This window comes from Leptopilina heterotoma, unplaced genomic scaffold, assembly GCF_015476425.1.
Source record: "Leptopilina heterotoma isolate Lh14 unplaced genomic scaffold, ASM1547642v1 Lhet_65, whole genome shotgun sequence".
Classification (NCBI taxonomy): Eukaryota; Metazoa; Arthropoda; class Insecta; order Hymenoptera; family Figitidae; genus Leptopilina; species Leptopilina heterotoma.
This window is the reverse complement of record NW_025111152.1, coordinates 3,467,529-3,487,694: the sequence shown is the minus strand read 5'-3', so window position 1 is coordinate 3,487,694 and position 20,166 is coordinate 3,467,529. Positions and strand designations below refer to the sequence as shown.

Sequence of the window (20,166 nt, the reverse complement as noted above, 5' to 3'; positions counted from 1 at the left end):
ATATGTTGACAGCAAATTTATATGTTCTCATGGTGGCACAATTGGAACTTCTTAAGCAAGATTTTCGAGAGTTGGCCACATCTGTTAAAGAAAGTGGCAGTGAACAAAAATATTCATCGCCTCAAGTGATTAAATACACAGAAGCAGTTTTACAAACAGAAGTTAATTTCGAAACTCTTATTTCTATTGACAAAAAAAAGGAAACACTTGAAATTAATGATTTTTCTGATAATTCTGAAAAATTAGACAAAATATTGAATGATAGGGTTATTATGTGTACACTACGTTATCAAGCAATTGTAAAGTAAGAATATTTTCATATCTACAGTATCTAGACTTGTAGATTGTGTCAATTCTTTTTTTAAATTGAAACAATATTGTATCCATTTTTTTTAAATTGTAACAAACATTGTATCAATTTTCTAAAAATTAAGCAATATTGCCTGGATTTTTCATCAATTTAAAGCAAACTTTGTTTCAATATTGCAGCAGTACAAGCAAAATTGTCTCAATTTTGAAAATTCAGACAACATTGTGTAAGGTATCAATATTACTGCAGTATTAAAATATTGAAGCATACATATTTATCAATTTTATTGAACAGATCTACAATCATCGTTTTATAATAAAATCATTAAAGTTTTTCATATTCAGATTTGTAAATGATGTGACAGAATTATTTCAAATTGGAGTTGTGGCACAAGTTTGCGCCAGTAGCATTATTATTTGTGCAACAAGCTACGAAATGACATCTGTAAGTTTTAAGTCAACACTGAAAAAAAATTTTTTAATTGATTCAAATAAACGATTATACTTGTCTATTATCAAATAAATATTTATTTGATAACAGACCAGCAATCGGCTGTTTGAATCAAATAATTTTTTTTCAATGAATTGATAAATAGAAAGTTAAATTAAATAAGTAAAATAAAATTTAAAAAAATTTTAATTCAAAACCCTTATTGACATTTTAGATTTCACCGACCTCTTTACAATTCTACGTCATTTTACAGTATCAGATGTGCATGTTATTTCAAATTTTCATCTACTTGTACCGAGGGAATGATATAACATTAAAGGTGAGAAAATTCAAGAAGAAAAATTTTTAAAATTACAGTGAAAAAAAATTTCTTAGTTTCTAATAACCGATTACTTGACTATTATCAAATAAATATTTACATAAATCAAATAAACTTCATTCAAATCAAATAAATAGTTTAAAATAATTTTATTTACAAATTCTAAAAAAATTAGGTTTAAAAAATTTTAATATTTTTAAGACTTTTATTAAAATTATAATAAATAATCAAGTTAATAAAAAATTTTAAATCACAATTTTTTGTAAATAATTAAATTTTGCGAAGATTCAGAATAGAAGTTATTATTGGTATCAGGAAAAAAGGCAAAATTCTATCTAAAAAATAGAGAACATATTAGGAAAAACAAATTTTTTGTGTCAACTTTGAATTATTTGAGGAAGAATCTGACAAAAATCGTAAAAAAAAGTTAGTAAATTATCCAAATTTTGTAGTTTAAATGAAACCAAAACAAATTAAATTTTTAAATAATTTTAATTGAAGAAGAAAAATTTAATATTGTAAACAATCAAAAGTTGTAATTGAATGAAAATTGTTTAAAATTTTTTTTTTAAAACTGTTATTAAAAATAGACTACCGAGATGAAGGATGCAGTGTACGATTGTGCGTGGATTTCAATTCCAAACTCAAAATTCAGAAGATCTCTTTGCATCATCATGTCACAATTACAAGTGCCAATAAAATTAAACGTTGGTAAATTCTTCGTTCTATCAATTGATACATTCTTCGGCGTAAGTAAATCCATCCATTTAATATCTTTCTTCTATACTTTTTCTCACCCACACTAAAAGTAAAAAAAATATTAAAATAGCCTGCAAAATAATATTCCAAAAACACTTTTTTTTACAGATTATAAAACTCGCCTATTCTTTCTTTGTTCTTCTAAAACAAGTGAATGACAGAAAAAGTGGAAGTTAAAAAAAATGTGAATTTTGATAACAATTTTTACCGCATATTACTGTCTAAATTTGTAAGAATGTAAAGTTTTCAATTTACTAAAAAAATGCTTTCAAATTAATAAAATTAAAATTAGTAAACATCTACTAATTTTTTATTCACTTTTTTAACTTTTGTACTTTAAAATTTAATAGGAAAGTAAAAGAATTAAACGTCTTTTCATTCTTTCAAAAATTTAGAGAGCATTTAGATGTCACACTATATTTGAGGCAAATATTTTCATTTTTAAGGGAAAAAAACTTGTTAGTCGTATTTAATAAAATAAAAGAAAAAAAATTATGTCTGCATTAAAACACCAATTCTTAATTTTTTTGCTATTTTTGAAAAAACACTGAAATCTTAGTGTCTCAGTGCCAAAATAGATTTAAAGTAATTTTATTTTTCCATTTTTTGTAACACCGAGTTATGTAATTATTAATTATTTTAAATACTTATTAATTAAAATTATTATCTCAGGGTGTCCAGCGATTCTTTAAAAAAAAATTCAAGGACTTTTCAAGGTTTTCAAGGTGCAAAATAATTTTTTTCAAGGTCCATTTTTAGGGTACTAATTTTCAAAATATTTGTTATTTATAATCGAGTGTAATAGAGTAAGTTCTGTTTATAAGTTTTCCTCAATAAGTTTATTTCAAGTAAATTTTTACTTACTCTCTAAATTTAAATACTAATTTGATTTAGTGACTGACTTTTTTCTTTTGAAGAAGTAAATTTTACTAATAAATAATCATTTCTACTAATTTTTTAGTGAAATTTTCTAATTAAAAAGCAAAAAGTCAGTAACTAATTAAAATTAATAAATATTTTCACTAATTAAAATTTAGGGAGTACTTATAAACAATTTTATAATTTCTACATACATACAATAGTTATTCATAAACAACTTTAAATACATTTAGTATTGTTGAATTTATCACTTGGTAAAATTATATTAGTATAAATAAGAAGTTATCAATCCTCCAAGTCAATCAATTGACTTGGAGGATTGATAACTTCTTATTTATACTAACTTTAAATACAATTTATTGATAAAATATTAGAAATATAAGGAACATAGATTTAAGAAACATCAATTAAAATTGTTTTTAAATAATTGAATTCTTTTGGAAATTTCGATTAAAAATAATTGATACACAAATTATTAAATTAAGAAAAATTTTTGAAAATACATTGAAATTTTGCAATGAGGTTTATTAAAATTTTTGAAAATAATTAAATTTTATTACTTTTGAAAATAATTAAATTACTGCAAAGAATTGAATGCCAAATTTTAAAACGAATTTTATTAAATGAATATTATTAAAATTTTTGAAAATAATTGAATTTTATTACTTTTGAAAATAATAATTGAATTACTTCGAAGAATTTAATGCCAAATTTTGAAACAATTGATTTTTGCGAAAAAATTTATGCAAATTCTATTTTAAATAATTGAATAAATGTAGAAAAATTTTTTTTAAATAATTGAAAGTTTGTGAAGAATATTTTAAAAACTTTTGTTTAATAATTAAATTCTTTCGTGAAATTTTATTAAAATAATAGAATATTGAAAACCATCGAAGAAAGAACATTTTTTTAAAATAATTTGAAAATTTGCCATGATTTTTATTAAAATTTTTAAAAGTATTTGAATTCTTCTGATGAATTCTATTATTTATATTAAAATTATTGAATTTTGCAATGAATTTTATTAAAATTCCACAAAATAAATAAACTTTGTCGAAGATTATTGTTATTTACTTATAAAGATAATAATTGAAATGTTGACCAAAATTTTCATTTTGATTTTTTTAAAATAATAATTGAATTTTTGAGAAGAATGTAAAGAATTTTTAAAATAATTGAATTCTCGTGATTGATATTGTTATTTATGAAAATAATTGTATTTTGCAATGAATTTTATTAAAGTACCTGAATATAATTGAATTTCGGTGAAGAATTTTTATATTTATAAAGATAATTGAAATATTGACGAGAATTCAATTTAAAACATCAAGAAAATAAATCTCACTTTTATGAATTTTAATTTTTCAAGGTTTTGTCATAAAATTCAAGTACTTTTCAAGGTTTTCAAGGAGCAAAAAAAATTCAAGTACTTTTCAAGGTTTTCAAGGTTTTCAAGGTAGCTGGACACCCTGTATCTTTTTATTGTATTTTATTGGAATGACTATTCTTTATAATAATAAAAACATAATTTGAAAATAGATTATAAATTCACAGTAAAAAGAAAATCTTATTTTAAGGCACGAAAGCTGCCTTAAATTAAGATGCAACATTTTTAAGACAGTCAATGTTGAATTTACGCACGTTTTTCGTAACCTTTAACATTATAGCAGACAGTGTTGAATTTAAGGCAGCTCTTAAAATAAGATTTACTTTTTACTGTGTTGATCTTAAATATATTTAAAAATTATTCACTAATATGCATCATTTCTTATTTTGTACAACAATAGTTTATTAATTTGAATGTTTCTCACAAGCGGTGAAATAAAATTTTAGATTTATATATGAGAGCAGTTGAAACTTTCTAGAGTAATGTAAAGCATGCGATGTATGAATGCATTTAGAATGTACTGTAGGTAGGTATACATGTTACTATATAAAATGTATCAATTCGAACTTTACTGTCAGTCCAATTTTAAAATTACTCAGTTGAATTTTTAATTTAGTATTTGAAAAGCTAATACATATTTCATAATGTTTTATGCCTTTCTCATTGTTATTTAATGAAATTTATTTTACAGTACCAGTTCTTGAAAAATTATTGTTTTGGCCTTTCACCCCAGTTTTACCGAACTAAATTCAGCATAATCTCAGGAATAAATTTTTTCCGTGTTGTAACTGAAAACTGATTTCCTAAGTTCGGGAACTAACATAATTAAATTACTGTTGAAGAAAATGTTCTGTAATTTCACATTTAAGTACAATTATTGCAGTAATGGTTGTAGTAATATTGCAGAAGTTATTATACTAATACTGTTAATAATATTACGATAATTATTGCAGCAATAATTTTAATAATACTACAGTAGTCATTACAATACAGCAATTATTACAGTAATAATATGAATAATAAAAATTTAGCACATAACAAAATCAATAGAATAAATAAATATTTATCATGTTCCACTAGTTGACGGGAATAATTATGTGCATCATGATGCAGATATGATACGAAATTGTTACCATGAAAGTCTTCCAAAATTCATGATTTCATATTTGAAATGCAGCATATGTTTAGAAACAATGGAAATAACTAACTTGTGATACAATGAGAAAATACTGAAATACGACAAAGGCGGTGTTTAATAATCGATTCAGATTGTTAAATTATAGAGCAAGTTTCAGGAAACTGAAATCAACAACATGAAGGGGGCGTTCGCTTCTTCAATTTTCCATTATATATTATTTTGCGAGTCAGTAATATGGATCCACCTCTCGCATATTGAAATATCATCGATTACTCAGCATATTACAATAGGGTACAAATTTAAGACAACCTCAATGTGGCTCATTTGGGTGAAAAAATTTCTCTATCTTTCTCTCTTTCTCCTGATATGAAATATGGAAGTCTATAGACCGGAAGCGGCATTTGATATGAATCTTTTGACATTCAAGTTATTTGGCGTTTGGCCTTCATCGGTGAAACATCCATTGCTAAGGTTATTACTAAGGATTTACTAATACAAATTTACCAATTTACTTCAAATTTCTGAAGGGTTAATTAATAATTTACTATTTAATAAAAAGTTACTAATGGTGCAGTAAAAATTTACTATTTACAGACAATTTTCTAGTGATTTACTGAAAATTTACAATTTAGTAAAAATTTCTTAATGCTGCTCTAAAAGTTTACTAAAGTAACTAAAGATTAACTAAATTTTTAAAAGATTCATTAAAAATTTTCTAATTATTTATCAAATATTTACTAAAAATTTTCTGAAAATTTACTGAAACTTTACTAAAAATTAACTAGATTTGCTAAAAATATATTACAAACTTAAGAAATTTGTCAAATATTTAAGAGTTGTTAATAAGATTTACTAATACTTTACTAAAACTTTCATAAGGATTTAATAAAATTCTACTAGAACTTTCCTAAACGTTTACTAGATATTCCAAAAATATACTAAAAACTTACTACGAATTTCCTGGATATTTACCAGACTTCTAAAGCTTTTCTAATACGTTACTGAAAATTCAATATAAATTTAGCAAATATTTACTGAATTTCCTTAAAATGTACTAAAAACTAGTTAAAAATTTACAAAATATATACTAAACATTTCATTTCATTTATTAACGAACTACTTTATTACCTTTCCTAAAAATATACTAAATACTGAAAATGTTTAACAGAAATTTAAAAGGATTCTTAAAGGTTTACTAATAATTTACTAAAAATTTAAGTAGTAATTTTTTTCTAGTAACCAAATGATTTAGTATATTCATTTAGTAAATATTCAATAATTTGTAAAATTTATTTAATTTAAATTTGATTAATTTAATAAATCTTTAGATCATTTTTTAGTAAAATATTTGGTAAATTATTGTTAGATTTTTAATAAATCATTAGTAAATATTTAGTAAACCTCTAGTACACATTTGGTAAGTAATTATTAATTCGTTGGTTAATTCTTATTGAATCTTTATTAAATATTTTACTAATTTTACTTATTTACTAAATATTTACCAAAGATTTAGTAGTAAATATTCACTAATTATTTATGAAATATTAGCTAAAAATTTTGCAAATAATTATCGAAGATTTAACAAATATATACTCGAAACTTTACTAAATCCATTAAATATGTATTTGGTATTATTATAGTTAAATATTTAGTAAATCTTTAGTAAACCTTTATCAAAAATTTGGTAAATAATAATTAGTAAACTTTTCGTAAATTTTAAATGAATCTTTAGTAAATATTCTACTAATTGTACCTACTAACTTAATATTTACTAAAGATTTACTAAAGATTTACTAAAAATTTACTAATTATTTACCAAATATTTTTAAAGATTGACACAAATTGTTTACTGAAGATTAATACTAAAAACTTGTTTATGATTTATTAAATATTTACTAAAGATTTAGCAAATATTTACTAACGATTTACTAAAAATTTATTCATGAAGTGACACTCACTTTCTACAAATTTTCTATAGTTTTACTAAATATCTACCAAACTGTTTTCTTTTTTAAATTCTTGCTGCAACTCTAAACAATGAAACTTAAATACAATTAATTATTTCTTGTGAAGAGAAACAATTTTTTTCTGTTCTTTTTTTAAAGAATTATAATTATTTCAGATTTATATACAAAATTTATGGCTATGCGATTCACTTGTGTTATATCGGTGGACATTTGCCGACACAATTCTCGAGTATGTACATAATGCGAGGTGACATGAAGGAACTTGTGGATAATTCTTTCTTTACATTGACTTGCATTGGTTATGCATCAAAACTTATTGTATTTATATTGCAACGCAAAAAACTCGAGGAATTTTTCGATAGATTGAAGAATCCAATGTTTTTTCCTAAACGAAAGAAACATTTGGACGTGTTGAATGAATATACAATATCGGCAAGGACAAATACAGCGATTTATATTTCTCTTGTACTTGCCACTTGTACCACTTGGATTATTTTTCCATTGGTTGATTCGAAACAGGTAACAAACTTTTCTTTTCTGTGTAATAAAAAGTTCCATTTATATATTAGATTATAAGATATTATATCGATGACTTTAGTTAATAACTATAAAAAATATCTCTTTTGTGGAAAAAATATTTCGTTTATTTGAACATTTTTTGGTAGTTTATTTATTTTTTTTTATAATTTTTGTTCTTTTTTTAGTATAATATTTGATTAATTTAAATTGACAAAAGTTGTAAATGAAAACAACTAACTAATTGTTAGTCGTTTTAATACTATACTAAAAAATAGTAAACAAATTATTATTTGTTAGTTAAGTGTTACACTAATTCAGGTTTAGAGAGTAGTACTTAACATTACTTCAACTTAACGTCCCCTTTTCTTTCTCTCTCTAGAGGAGCATGCGCATAAACGATAGTATGTTAAACATAATATTTATCTATGAAAAGTCCGATTTCTAAAATCGATGTTTTTCCTGACAAATAATGCACTTTATCATCATTTTGTTTATTTCATATTAAATATTAGTCGCGAAAAATTAAACATTTAAAACAATAGGAACAGTTGTTTCACACGGAGAAAATTTATTCCTGATAATATTGTTACTGTAACTACATCAAAATTATTTTCATCATTTAAATTCAATTATTATTTTCTAAAATTTAAAATTATTTTTTATGAAAATAATAATTGAATTCCTTAAAAATATTGTATTATTTATGAAAATAATTAAATGTTTGCATACAATTTTATTAAAAATTTTTGAAAATAATTAAATTGAAATTAGGACAAGAATTTTTTTGACATTTATGAAAATAATTGAACTTTGGAGAAGAATTTTGTTATTTATAAAGATAATTCCCTCTGAGCAAACGGATATCCCTGAGATATCTCGCGGGATATTGGGATATCCCAGGGACATCCAAATTTCCATCCCATGGGAGACTCGCGCGGGATATCCTAATATTATCCACGCGGGATATGCTACGTGAGAAATAGTAATATGTTGAAAAATAATTAGAGCTTTAAAGAGTTGAAAAACCATTATTAAATTATAACTAGAATGAGAAAAAAATTATTTCAAAAATAAAAGATTATATTTGACTAATATCAAAGTTATTTGTTTGTGATTTAATAAACATTAGTTGAATTCAATAAAATGTCTTTTTAACGCTAAACATTTATTGTGTGTGGGTTTAAACTAATTTTGGTCAATTCATTTTGTCTATTACTGATAAATATTTATTGGTTAAAGATATTTACAAGAAACTAAAAAAATGTGAAAGTTAAACATATTAAACAGCAACACTTATAATCACACACTGCAAAACACACGCTTCTGATCTAATGACGCGACGCCATGGTCGCCATGACACTCAACAGCTGGGAAGGTCGACGCCTGCGCGTGTAAGATTATATGAGTACATACATATAAAATTGTATTTCTTTCTTGTTTAAAGGGAAAAATATACTGGATTTTCAGTAATTAATCTAGTAATTCATGCATTATTTGTTTAGAATGTAGTTAGAATAAATATTTGAATAATTTAATATATTATCTACCAATATTTGATGCAACAAATATTGAATGAAACTTTTTTGACTTTAATTTGTAAATATAATTCCACACAATCTTTTGACACTTGGAACGATCGTATTCCGTTTAATGCACATGCGCTGACATATATCCCACTATATCCCACGCGGGATGCCCCACAAAAGAAAAATTTGCATATCCCAGGGATATCCAATGGATATCCCTGGGCTATCCAAATTTCCGTCCCGTGAGATATCCCATGGGATCTCCCTGGGATATCCAAGGGATGTCGCGGGATGGAAATAGGATATCCACGGGATATCCCATGCTGCACGGAAAAAATTAATTTAGTACATTTTACGAAACTAATTTTGGAATAGCGGATACGGAGAGGAGTTTAGTATAAGATAAAACAGAATCAATAGTAATATATGATGACTGCGTTTCTCGAAAACTCAAAAAAAATTCTATGGAATTCACAAATGATCGGTTGGACGTTCTAATTCAAGAGTTTTGTAAAATGTTTAGCCTGAAGCGCATGCGCCACGGAAAAAAATATTCACGGAGAAAAAAACGAATAAAGCAGAAAAAAGAATTTCTTAATGTACCAATGAGCTCTCAAGACAATTTTTTCTCGTCTTCTATAGGAGATAGATGATTGGTTCGACACATGTGACTGCCCTCTACAACGCAATGGTTCGCTTGGATTGGCTTATTTTATTCTGACACTAACTTAACGGAAATACGCATACATATAAACGAATTCTGACGCAACGCACATACAATATAACTCGCACTTGTAGATGAAAGAATTGAGTTTCTTTATATACTAACTGAGGAGATTAAAAGTGCGCTTGTGAGAGATGTCAATATACTGAATATTAATTTTAAAAAAAATCATTTTTTTAAAAGTTATACAAAATATTTTATGGTTTTTAAAATAACATTTTTTGATTATAATTAGTTATAAAATCTCTATAAAATTTTTCAATTTTTAGAAAATAATTTTATTCTTAATTTTAAATTATAAATAAATTGACAAAAAATTTTCAAAATTAAATTCAAACTCAAAAAATGTTTATATTAAATTGTCTAAAATTTGAAGTAATAACAGTTAAAACTTGAGAAATTAATATATATATTGTCATCGGTAAATATTATGATAAACTATAAAATTTATTGGAATGTAAATTAAAAGAAATTAATAATAATTAAAAGTTTGGATTACAAAAGCACATAAAAAATGTTACGAATTTGGAACAATGAAATGTGAAATACGTAAAAGAAAACAATTATCCAAATGTTACCGGCAGGTAAAGCAGTTCTCTTTTTCCTTCCACATATTATATCTATATACAGCAGACAAGTTAATACCGACGCGACGAGACAAGCTTCAACATATCTATTTATAACGCGACTTTTGGTACACCCCGTATAGAATTTTACGAAACTTTGTGTTCGAGAATTCACGATAGACAGCGAAGTGGAAACTCAAACCACGCGTTTTTAGATTGCACGAAACATTTTTACCATTTTCTGATAAAATGTTCACCAGAAAATACGAAACATTTCTACATTCAAGCTTGTTTTATAAATTACAACACTGGTTGCAGTTTCTCGACAATTGTTCTGCTTAAAGTAGTGAAAGTTTCTGGGTTTTTGAAAAACTTCGTCAAGGAATCTTAAATATCCGCTAGTGCGAAATTAGTTTCGTAAAATCTGCTGAACTTATTTTTTCCGTGTGTGAGGGTTGGGATTTTTACGAGAATTTTTTTCAAATTTTGAACATAGTTGAATTTTATAAGAAGAATTTTATTTTTTGTTATAATAATTAAATTTTTGCAATTATTTGTAATTTCGGGTGATTGAATTTTTTTAGTTGTTGTCAACAAAAATTTAAATCAGTAAATTTTTAAATTCTATTATTTTTAAAATTGCTAATTTTATTTAAAAAAGATAGTTAGTAAGAAGTTAGCTCGTAATTTAATTGTTGCTCGTACTGTTTATAATGTAAATAATTATACATCGTACGCTTTACATTGCTTTAGAAAGTTTAAATCGTTCTTATATATTTTATCTGAATTTTATTTCACCGCTTGTGAGAAAGATTCAAATCAATAAACTGTTGTTGTTCAAAGCAAAAAATGATATTTATATATTAATTAATGATTTATAAATATATTTAAGATCAATTTATAAATATTTTCAAATTCTGTTAATTTTTCTGAAATATTTTCGGAAATATTAAATAATACTCTTCACATTTAATTAAAATGATTAAAATTTATTCAAAAAATAGGTATGTTATTGGTATTTTACATTTTCTTTTTGTATGATTTAAAAACATTTTAAATTTTACATAATACATACAAACTTTGTTGAAAAATTCGGTAAAATTTTAGGAATAAATTTTCTCCGTATATGGTTTTCATTTTCACTTCGATATATTTTTATTTTCGCTTTAAATGTGAAATAAAAGTGACGATGAAAATGATAATAAAAATAAAATTCTGTCAAAGTAAAAATTGAGAGTGAAAATTGAAGTGAGAATGCAAGTGAAAGTCAAAATGAAATTACATAATCGACCCCCTGGAAAAAATATTAATTTATTTTTAATATTTTATAATTTTATAGTTCTTTCATCTAGCAAAGGTTGAATGTAATATTAAAACAATAATATATTAATATTACTAATATTAAATGTAATATTAAGTGTTACTCAGGCCCTTATAAAGTGAAATAATATTAAAATCCCGAATCATTTTTCTAAAAGTCAATAAGAAAAGCACCTGTTCATTAAATTCAACAACAATTTTTTTTTGTACAAATCGAAACTTTTTGATATTTTTTTTAAAGCTCAATTTTTCAAAACAGAAAATATGTAATAATGACGAAAAAAAAATTTTTTTTTGCCAACGTAGGAAAAAACGTTACTATTTCCAGCATGGTATCCCTATAATACAACGGTAAATCCGGCTTATGAATACACATACGTTTGTCAAACAATTCTTTTGCTAACGACAGCAACGATGAATTCAATGATAGACATGTTGACGCTCAATTTTTACGTGATTATGGTGGGACATATGGAAACTTTAAAGCTTGATTTTCGTGAATTGACAGATTTTTTAACAGTAAATAATATCAAAAATATTAATAACAATGAATATTTAATGGAAAACATTAATTGGAATAATGAAAAATACATTAACGATGATTTAATATTTGATTTGACAAATTTTTGTCAATTAAAAGAAACAAAAATTTCTTCTGCTACTTATTTAGAGTCAACAAGTTCAGGGAAAAATGTTTCCAATTGTATTCAATCATTGGAGACAATTTTAAATAATCGAATTATTAAATGCACTTTACGGTATCAGGCAATTCTCAAGTAAGTGAGATTCATTTGAAGTTTTATTAAATTTGTTAGGTACAATTTAATGTAAATTAATAATTCGTTTTTAATATTCATTAATATAAATGTTTAATTTTTTATAATAATTGGGAAAAATAATTCAATAATACATTCAACAAATAATTGAATGCACTGAAAAAAAATTTATTTCATTCAAATAACCGATTACTTATCTATTACCAAATAAATATTTACTTGAATCAATTAATTTTTATTTGAATCAAATAAATTGTATTTGAATCAATATAATTTCAGTATTTATTAACTAATTAATTAATTAAAAATTAAATTAAATACTTTATTTTTAATATTTTATTTATACAAAATAAGTAGATAACATAAATTAATAAGTCAAAAAATGAAAAAATAAAAATATAATTTAATATAATTTAATAAATGAATAGGTCAATAAATAATTAAATAAAAAAATAAATAATTCAATAAATAAATATTTAGTAAAATAAAAATTGCATAAAGTCACTGAAAAAAAATTCAAAATTTTTGATTGAAATTGAATATCAAAATTATGAATAAAAAAAGTACTATAAAATTATAGTTTTATATTTTTACATTTAGATTTGTTAAAGACGTAACAAATTTTTTTCAAATTGGAATTATAGTGCAAGTTTGTACAAGTAGTATTATTATTTGTACAACAACTTATGAAATGACAACAGTAAGTTACATTTTCAATAAATGTGCAATCCACTTTTTTATTCTTCATTATATTTTAACGAAATTAAATGTCATAATAATGTTAAAATTTAAATTATTAAATTAATTTACCTTATTGAGTATGTGTTTTTTTAAAAAATTATTTTCGTTTAATAAAATTAATATTCCATCTTTAGATTTCTCCAAGTACATTGCAATTTTACATGTTTCTACAATATCAAATTTGTATCATGTATCAAATATTTCTTTACGCCTGGAGGGGGAATGATATTACCCTGAAAGTAATTTATCAATTTATTGTTTTCTTATTGTATAATTTTCTTTTAAATTCGTTTTTAGTTTAATTTGGACAAATTTTATAATTTAATTAATTTTTTTTTATTGAAAATTACTTTTATAAATAATTATATTAAGTTTAATTAATTATAAAATTATTCTAATTTTTATTTTAATTATAATTTTTTTATTACCAATAAAATTTGATTATTATTATTATTTTGAATAATAATGTTCTAATTAATTAGTTTATATTTTGATTTCGTTTCCTTCGCAGACAATTGAACTGAGAGATGCAATTTACGAATGTGGATGGATTACTGTGCCAAATATAAAATTTAGAAGATCGCTTTACATTATAATGTCCCGTTTACAAGTGCCTTTGACATTGTGTGTTGGGAAATTTTTTTTACTATCAGTAGACACATTTTTTAAAGTAAGTATCATTTAGAAAATCATGGAATGAAATTTAAAGAAGTTTCAATTTCTAGTGCAGAAAAAAAATTAAACAAAACAGATTTTACAAACAGTCAAATAAAAAGTCTAAATTAATAATAATTAATAATTAAAAATTTACATAACTAAAAAAATAAAATACAAAATTTATTTGTTTTATTTATTTATTTGAAATTTAAGTGTTCTTTCTTCTTTTTAGATTATAAAAATTGCCTACACATTTTACGTTCTTTTGAAGCAAGTTAACGCCAAAAAAACAGCAAATTCAATGTAATAAAATGAAGGAAGAAAACGGAAAAAATTAATTTATCTATAAAATTATTTTCAAAATATTTCTTGTTCTTTTTGAAAGAAAACTATTTCCTTAATTCTTTCTATAAATTAACAAAAGGAAAAAATTCTATTTGCATATAATTTCTTAAAACTGTTATACATACCTTTAAATTAATTTTTTACTATTAGGAAAAATTTGATCATCAATTGATTATTGTCTTTATTACAAATTATTACTATCATTATTATATGAGTTAATACAATCATCATCATAATCATCATTAAAATTTTATCTCATCTACTTTTTTCTATCCTGCAAATAATTGAAAAAATCCAAAATTGTTATCCTTTAATCATTCTGTTCTTTGTGTGAATTACACAATTTGTAGCAAATCTGAACTCTCTAAATTTTAATTACTTAAAAATAACTAATTTTATGATAAGAAGTTAGTCATTTATTTAAATAAGCGATTTATTAATCATTTATTAATGCATTTCTATCAATTGAATAGATAATAATAACAATTAGTTATTTATTTATTAATGTTATTATCTACTAGCAACAATTTTTTAGGATAAAATCAGCAATTTTAAAAATAAAAGAATTTAAAAATTTGTAATTCAAATTTTTGTTAAAAACACTTAAAAAATCCAATTTTGGAAAAATTACAAATAATTGCAGAAATTAAATTATTTTCAAGAGTGATAAAATTCTTCTCATGAAATTCAATTATCTTTCAAATTTAAAAAAAATTCTCGTCAAAATCCCAATTATCTTTAGGTATAAATAACAAAATTCTTCCCCAAAGTTTAATTTTTATTTTTTATTATTTATAAAGATAATAATTGGAATTTTGTCGAGATTTTTTTGTAAATGTTGAAAGTTGAACATATTTGAATTTTGTGATAAGAATTTTATTACTTTTAAAAATAATTGAATTTCTGCAATCATTTGTAACTTCATCAAAATTCAATTTTTTTTAGTGTTTTTAACTAAAATTCTTCTATAGGGGAGAGTCTCCAGTTGTGAGACGGGTTTCATTTTTGACCCGTAAATTGTAAATAAAATACACCGTTCGAAAGGTAACAGAAATACGCAACTTTTATTAAAAGAAAGTGTAGTGTTTCGATGAACTCAAAAAATTTTACGATACATTTTCCGAGCACATCGCTTTTGTCAAAAAAAAAAAATGTCTCCAGTTGTGAGACACTCATTAAAAATTGCTAAAATTTAATAAGTTTGACATAAAACGGTATTTTTAGTATAAATAATTAAATATATTAATAATATATATTATTATATACTAAATAATAATATTTATTCGACAAAATATGACTATCAAATAAACACAATTAAATAGCTTCAACAAGAGCATTAAAATTGATTTCTTCTGAATCAATTGACTTTTTTCCACTTGACACGCCCAAAAATACTAGAAAAAAAAATCAAAACAACATTTAAATAGTATGCCTGCAAAGTCGTATTTTTTATGCTGCCCAGATGGGTGTTGACACCGTCTCACAACTGGTGATATGCTGTGTCTCACACCCAGAAATTGGCGCTATTTTGAAAAAGGAAAATTAAATTATTTTCAACCGTAGATTGGAACAATGCAATATTGCATCACAAAATATAAGGAAAACACTAAAAGAAAATGCATTACATTTACCTTTTCCAATTAATTAACTTGGAAAAAAAGTATTTTGCATTTATTGAAAAAACGCTTTTTAGTCTATTATCACACACGGTGTTGGTATTTAACAAAAACAGTTTATATATCCGCTTCGGCGTACTCGATAAAGTTGGCTCATATAAAAAGAAATGTTTTTATATAAACCAATCGGCTTTTTAATATTGCATGTTAAAAAAATTGATTGTCTCACAACTGCAGGTGTCTCACAACTGGAGACTCTCCCCTAAATACATTATTTTTTATAATTAATTAAATATATATTGACAAATTTAACTAATTTTAGAAGATTTTAAATTATTAAAATTTTTCAAAAATTTAAGTTCTTTAAAATTACAAAATAAATTCATTTAAAATTGAAATTTTATAAAATTTCAAGTTTAACCCGTTTGAAGTTAACTGATTTATGAGAATTATAAACGCAACTCCTTTATAATTGAAATATTTAAGTAAAATTATTTATTAAATAATTTATTTATTTTATGATAGTTGTACATAATTTAAGTTATTTTTAAAATAAATTTTTGTCAGAAGTTGAAAAAATTAAAGGTTTTGTATTAGAATTCGTGGTAATTTTATAGTTTACGTCAGAATATATGATTATTATAATTATAATAATATTAAAACTATATATTCCAATTCATATTTTATTTTTATAAAAAGAAAGAATTATAAATTTTAACGTTCTATTATTTTAAAAACTGCTAATTTTATTTTAAAAAGTGAGTGAGAAGTCAGCTGCGCGCGAATTGTTGCTAGTTTATTAATAATTAATTATTTTCTAATAATAATTGCTAAAGCAAAATGTCATTTAACTAATCATTGTGACGCATTGCAAAGAAAGGGATATTGAATATTTTAACTGTAATAAGAGTTTGAACACTTATTTTTAATTAAGCGTTAGCCCATCTTATGTATTTCCACTTAAAACATTATAAACATAACCTCAAATATTTTGCTTCTTAGGTCCCTTTTTTATGATGCATCACATTTTGTTATTTTTAGCTAATTTTGATTTAGAGAGAACAAAACTGTAATTGAAAATTAATTGAGGATAAATAGAAGACTACTGAACTTATAAATATATCAAATATAAAAGAGAATAAATTTTGATTTTCAAAAAATTTAAAGCAGAATTTGACATTTACTGTGACAGGTAAAGATACAACTAACATTTTGTGGAATACGCAATTTTAATAATAAAATATTGCAAAACGATTTTTATAATAGATTCACGAGTGGACGTTTGTTAAATTATAGACTTAGTTTCAGGAAACAAGTTGACAATAATAAGGGGCGTTTCTTGAATTTTCGATTATTTCGCATTTACCACAAACAAGGTATGTGAATTGAATTTCTACCATAATAGCGCAACATGCCAATCATTTCAAATTTCCTCCAATTATCTTTATACTAAAGCAAGTTTAATGCAACCCTCAGAGTAACAAATACCACCCATTTATGGAAAATTTCCTTCCAAGAAACGATGGAAGTCTATAGACCTGAAAATGCATTCGGTATGAATCTACGAACATTTAAAATATTCGGTGTTTGGCCATCATCCGTAAAACATCCGGTTTTAAGGTTAAAAATTTATTATTATTATTATTTTTTTACATTCTGATCATAATGAGAAAGTATTTTTATGCACCAAAAACACAACACACTCGATAATCATATACTGAAAGAAATTTTTAAAAATATTTATACAGAAAAATGTATTATTTTTTTCCTTTTACAGATTTTTTCACATACTTTATGGATATTCGATACATTTTTTTTATATTGCTATTTTATTGCCGGCACAATTTATAAGTATGTACATTATGCGAAATAATGTACAGGAACTTGTTGATAGTTCTTTTTTTACATTGAGTTGCATTGCTTATGCATCGAAATCAATTATTTTTATAACACGTCGAAAGAAAGTTGAGGAATTTTTTCAAAGATTACATGATCCAATATTTACTCCAAAACGAAAGGAACATTTTGATGTATTGGAAGAATCGGCTGTTACAGCGAGAACAACTTCGGTGGCATTACTCTCAATAGCAATGACAACGTGTATTACTTGGATTATTTTTCCACTAATTGAAAATAGAGAGGTATTCAGAAATTATAATTTTCAGAAATTATAATTTCTTATCTTCTAAATTCGAAAATTAAATAAAAGACATAATCGGTGTAAGTTTTAAAATAATTCGCTTTAATTTTTTTACTATATCCGTGAATTTATAGTCGAAAATTATTATTTAGAATGAAAATGTCATGAACCCAATCATCCGAGAAGTTCGTTTTTTACCCATTACAATTGAACTCGACATTTTTAAAAATGGTGGGCTAAAGAAAATTTGCATAGAATGTTTCTTAGGTATCTTTTAGTCCTCTTTTAGAATCTGTAAGAAAATTTAACTTTTGACTTAAGGATAAAAAGTTATGATTATTTAAAAATTAAAAATTTGTTTAAACCTTTAAACAATTGATAAAATATTATTGTTAAATTGTCTGACTATTTAAAATTTTAGTTATTTTGGCCGCTATTTTTGAGACGCCATTTTGAATTTCGAAAGAATAAAACTTCTTTAACTTCTTGAACGAAATGGGTTAATATTTCACTTATTCGCCTAGTGAGATAAAAATATATTGACGACATTTTACTTTTCAACCTTGAAAACTTTAAAACAATTGTTTAATTTTTTTGGATTTTGCAAAAAAGTTTCTTTTCGGCGCTAACGACGCTAATATTTTCTATTTTATATTTTGGACTCTGTGAATTTGAATTAGTAAAAATGATTCCTACTAATTTGAATTAGTGACTGACTTTTTATTTTTGAATTAGTAAATTTTACTAATAAATTAGTAAATATTTTTACTAATTCAAATTTAGAGAGCAAAAAGAAATCAAAATTATCAAAGTTTTTCACTAAAATTGTTTTATGATAACAAATAGTATATTTTAATTAAGTTATGATGATTTCTTGATTTATTTAAATTAAACAAATAATTGTGAGCGTTTATTTTATAAAAACCAATTTTTAGTCTGAGGTTCAGAGCACTGAAGTTAGAGTAGACGCTAAGCGTCAAAAACATTTTCTTTCCATGAAAAAAAAAGTAATTAACAAAATTATTTAAAAGATTATAATTCAAACTGTACAGTGAAAATAAAACACTCTTAGTGAATAGACAAAATAATATTTAGGTAATGATATTGGTGTCACTAAAAAATCCCGACAACAACAGTTTTCGACGCTAACTTTAGAAACCAATAAATTATCAAAGAAAAAAAAATATTCCACATAGTAAATTCATTAAAACATTATGTAAATATATTCTGAATTTTATTAAATGCATTAAAAAAAATTTTTTGATTTCGAAAAAAGAAAATTTTTTTTTGTTTCCAGGAAAAAACGTTACTATTTGTTGCATGGTATCCATATAACACGACAGTAAATCCAGCCTATGGTTACACGTACTTGTCGCAAACACTTCTTTTATTAACGACAGCTGCAATGGATACCATGATCGACATGATGACAACAAATTTCTTTGTCCTTATGGTGGGACAAATAGAAATTTTAAAACTTGATTTTCGTGAATTGACAGATTTTATCGTTATCAATCGTTCAGGAAAGACTAATGGATTTTCAAACGATGTTCCACTGAATTCTTCAAAATTAAATTTACATCAGAAAGAATTATTAAAATTTCACGAATTAAATACAAAAATTCCATACGATTTATATTTAAAGTCAATCAACTCAGTTGAAAATGTTTTCTACTGCAATGAAAATTCGTTGGACAAAATATTAAACGATCGAATTATTTACTGCACTTCACGTTACGAAGCAATTATCAAGTGGGTACAAAAAAAAGGTTTTTTAAATAACATATAACTCTTTTTACTCTTTAAATTTGAATCAGTGAAATTTCACTGGGGAAATAATTGTACACGGAGAAAAAGGAATAGTTGACACATCCAGATACACGGATATCACAGCCATATTATATTGAAAAATACGGGATATCCATAGTTAAGGTTGCTGCATCCATATTCTATGGCTGGCTGTATATTGTTGGAGCAGCAAAAGATCTATGGTTGGGTGATCCATAGTAATGGAAATGGGAAACAAA

General features: G+C 24.0%; 3 protein-coding genes across 3 annotated transcripts in view; all 3 read left to right on the top strand.

The window, feature by feature from the left end:
- The first annotated feature begins 1 nt into the window (after position 1).
- LOC122510031 (odorant receptor Or1-like) lies at positions 2-2,052 on the top strand. The gene is made up of 5 exons (XM_043624418.1): positions 2-304; positions 655-754; positions 975-1,079; positions 1,670-1,828; positions 1,947-2,052. Exons 1-5 carry the CDS (start codon positions 3-5, stop codon positions 2,013-2,015), a joined length of 735 nt encoding a protein of 244 aa, XP_043480353.1. The 5' UTR covers position 2; the 3' UTR covers positions 2,016-2,052.
- Positions 2,053-5,355: 3,303 nt separating this feature from the next.
- LOC122509986 lies at positions 5,356-14,345 on the top strand. Its single transcript, XM_043624350.1, has 5 exons — positions 5,356-5,713; positions 7,365-7,728; positions 13,516-13,620; positions 13,893-13,991; positions 14,271-14,345. Exons 1-5 carry the CDS (start codon positions 5,616-5,618, stop codon positions 14,343-14,345), a joined length of 741 nt encoding a protein of 246 aa, XP_043480285.1. The 5' UTR covers positions 5,356-5,615.
- A 2,716-nt stretch (positions 14,346-17,061) lies between these two features.
- Positions 17,062-20,166, top strand: part of LOC122509985 — a 38,765-nt gene continuing 35,660 nt past the window's right edge. The window contains exons 1-5 of the mRNA XM_043624349.1: positions 17,062-17,191; positions 17,302-17,375; positions 17,476-17,619; positions 17,777-18,140; positions 19,437-19,706. Coding sequence (XP_043480284.1) covers positions 17,522-17,619; positions 17,777-18,140; positions 19,437-19,706 — 732 coding nt within the window. The 5' untranslated portion in view covers positions 17,062-17,191; positions 17,302-17,375; positions 17,476-17,521. The remainder of the gene's footprint in view (positions 17,192-17,301; positions 17,376-17,475; positions 17,620-17,776; positions 18,141-19,436; positions 19,707-20,166) is intronic.

What these genes read in the sequence shown, in the direction of transcription:
- LOC122510031 (XM_043624418.1), top strand. Translation starts at nt 3, where the DNA reads ATGTTGACAGCAAATTTATATGTTCTCATGGTGGCACAATTGGAACTT. An exon ending in CGTTATCAAGCAATTGTAAA is followed by an intron (nt 305 to 654) that starts GTAAGAATATTT and finishes TTTCATATTCAG; the next exon opens with ATTTGTAAATGATGTGACAG. An exon ending in CAAGCTACGAAATGACATCT is followed by an intron (nt 755 to 974) that starts GTAAGTTTTAAG and finishes TTGACATTTTAG; the next exon opens with ATTTCACCGACCTCTTTACA.
- LOC122509986 (XM_043624350.1), top strand. Translation starts at nt 5,616, where the DNA reads ATGGAAGTCTATAGACCGGAAGCGGCATTTGATATGAATCTTTTGACA. An exon ending in GTGAAACATCCATTGCTAAG is followed by an intron (nt 5,714 to 7,364) that starts GTTATTACTAAG and finishes TAATTATTTCAG; the next exon opens with ATTTATATACAAAATTTATG. An exon ending in TTATAATGTCCCGTTTACAA is followed by an intron (nt 13,992 to 14,270) that starts GTGCCTTTGACA and finishes TCTTCTTTTTAG; the next exon opens with ATTATAAAAATTGCCTACAC.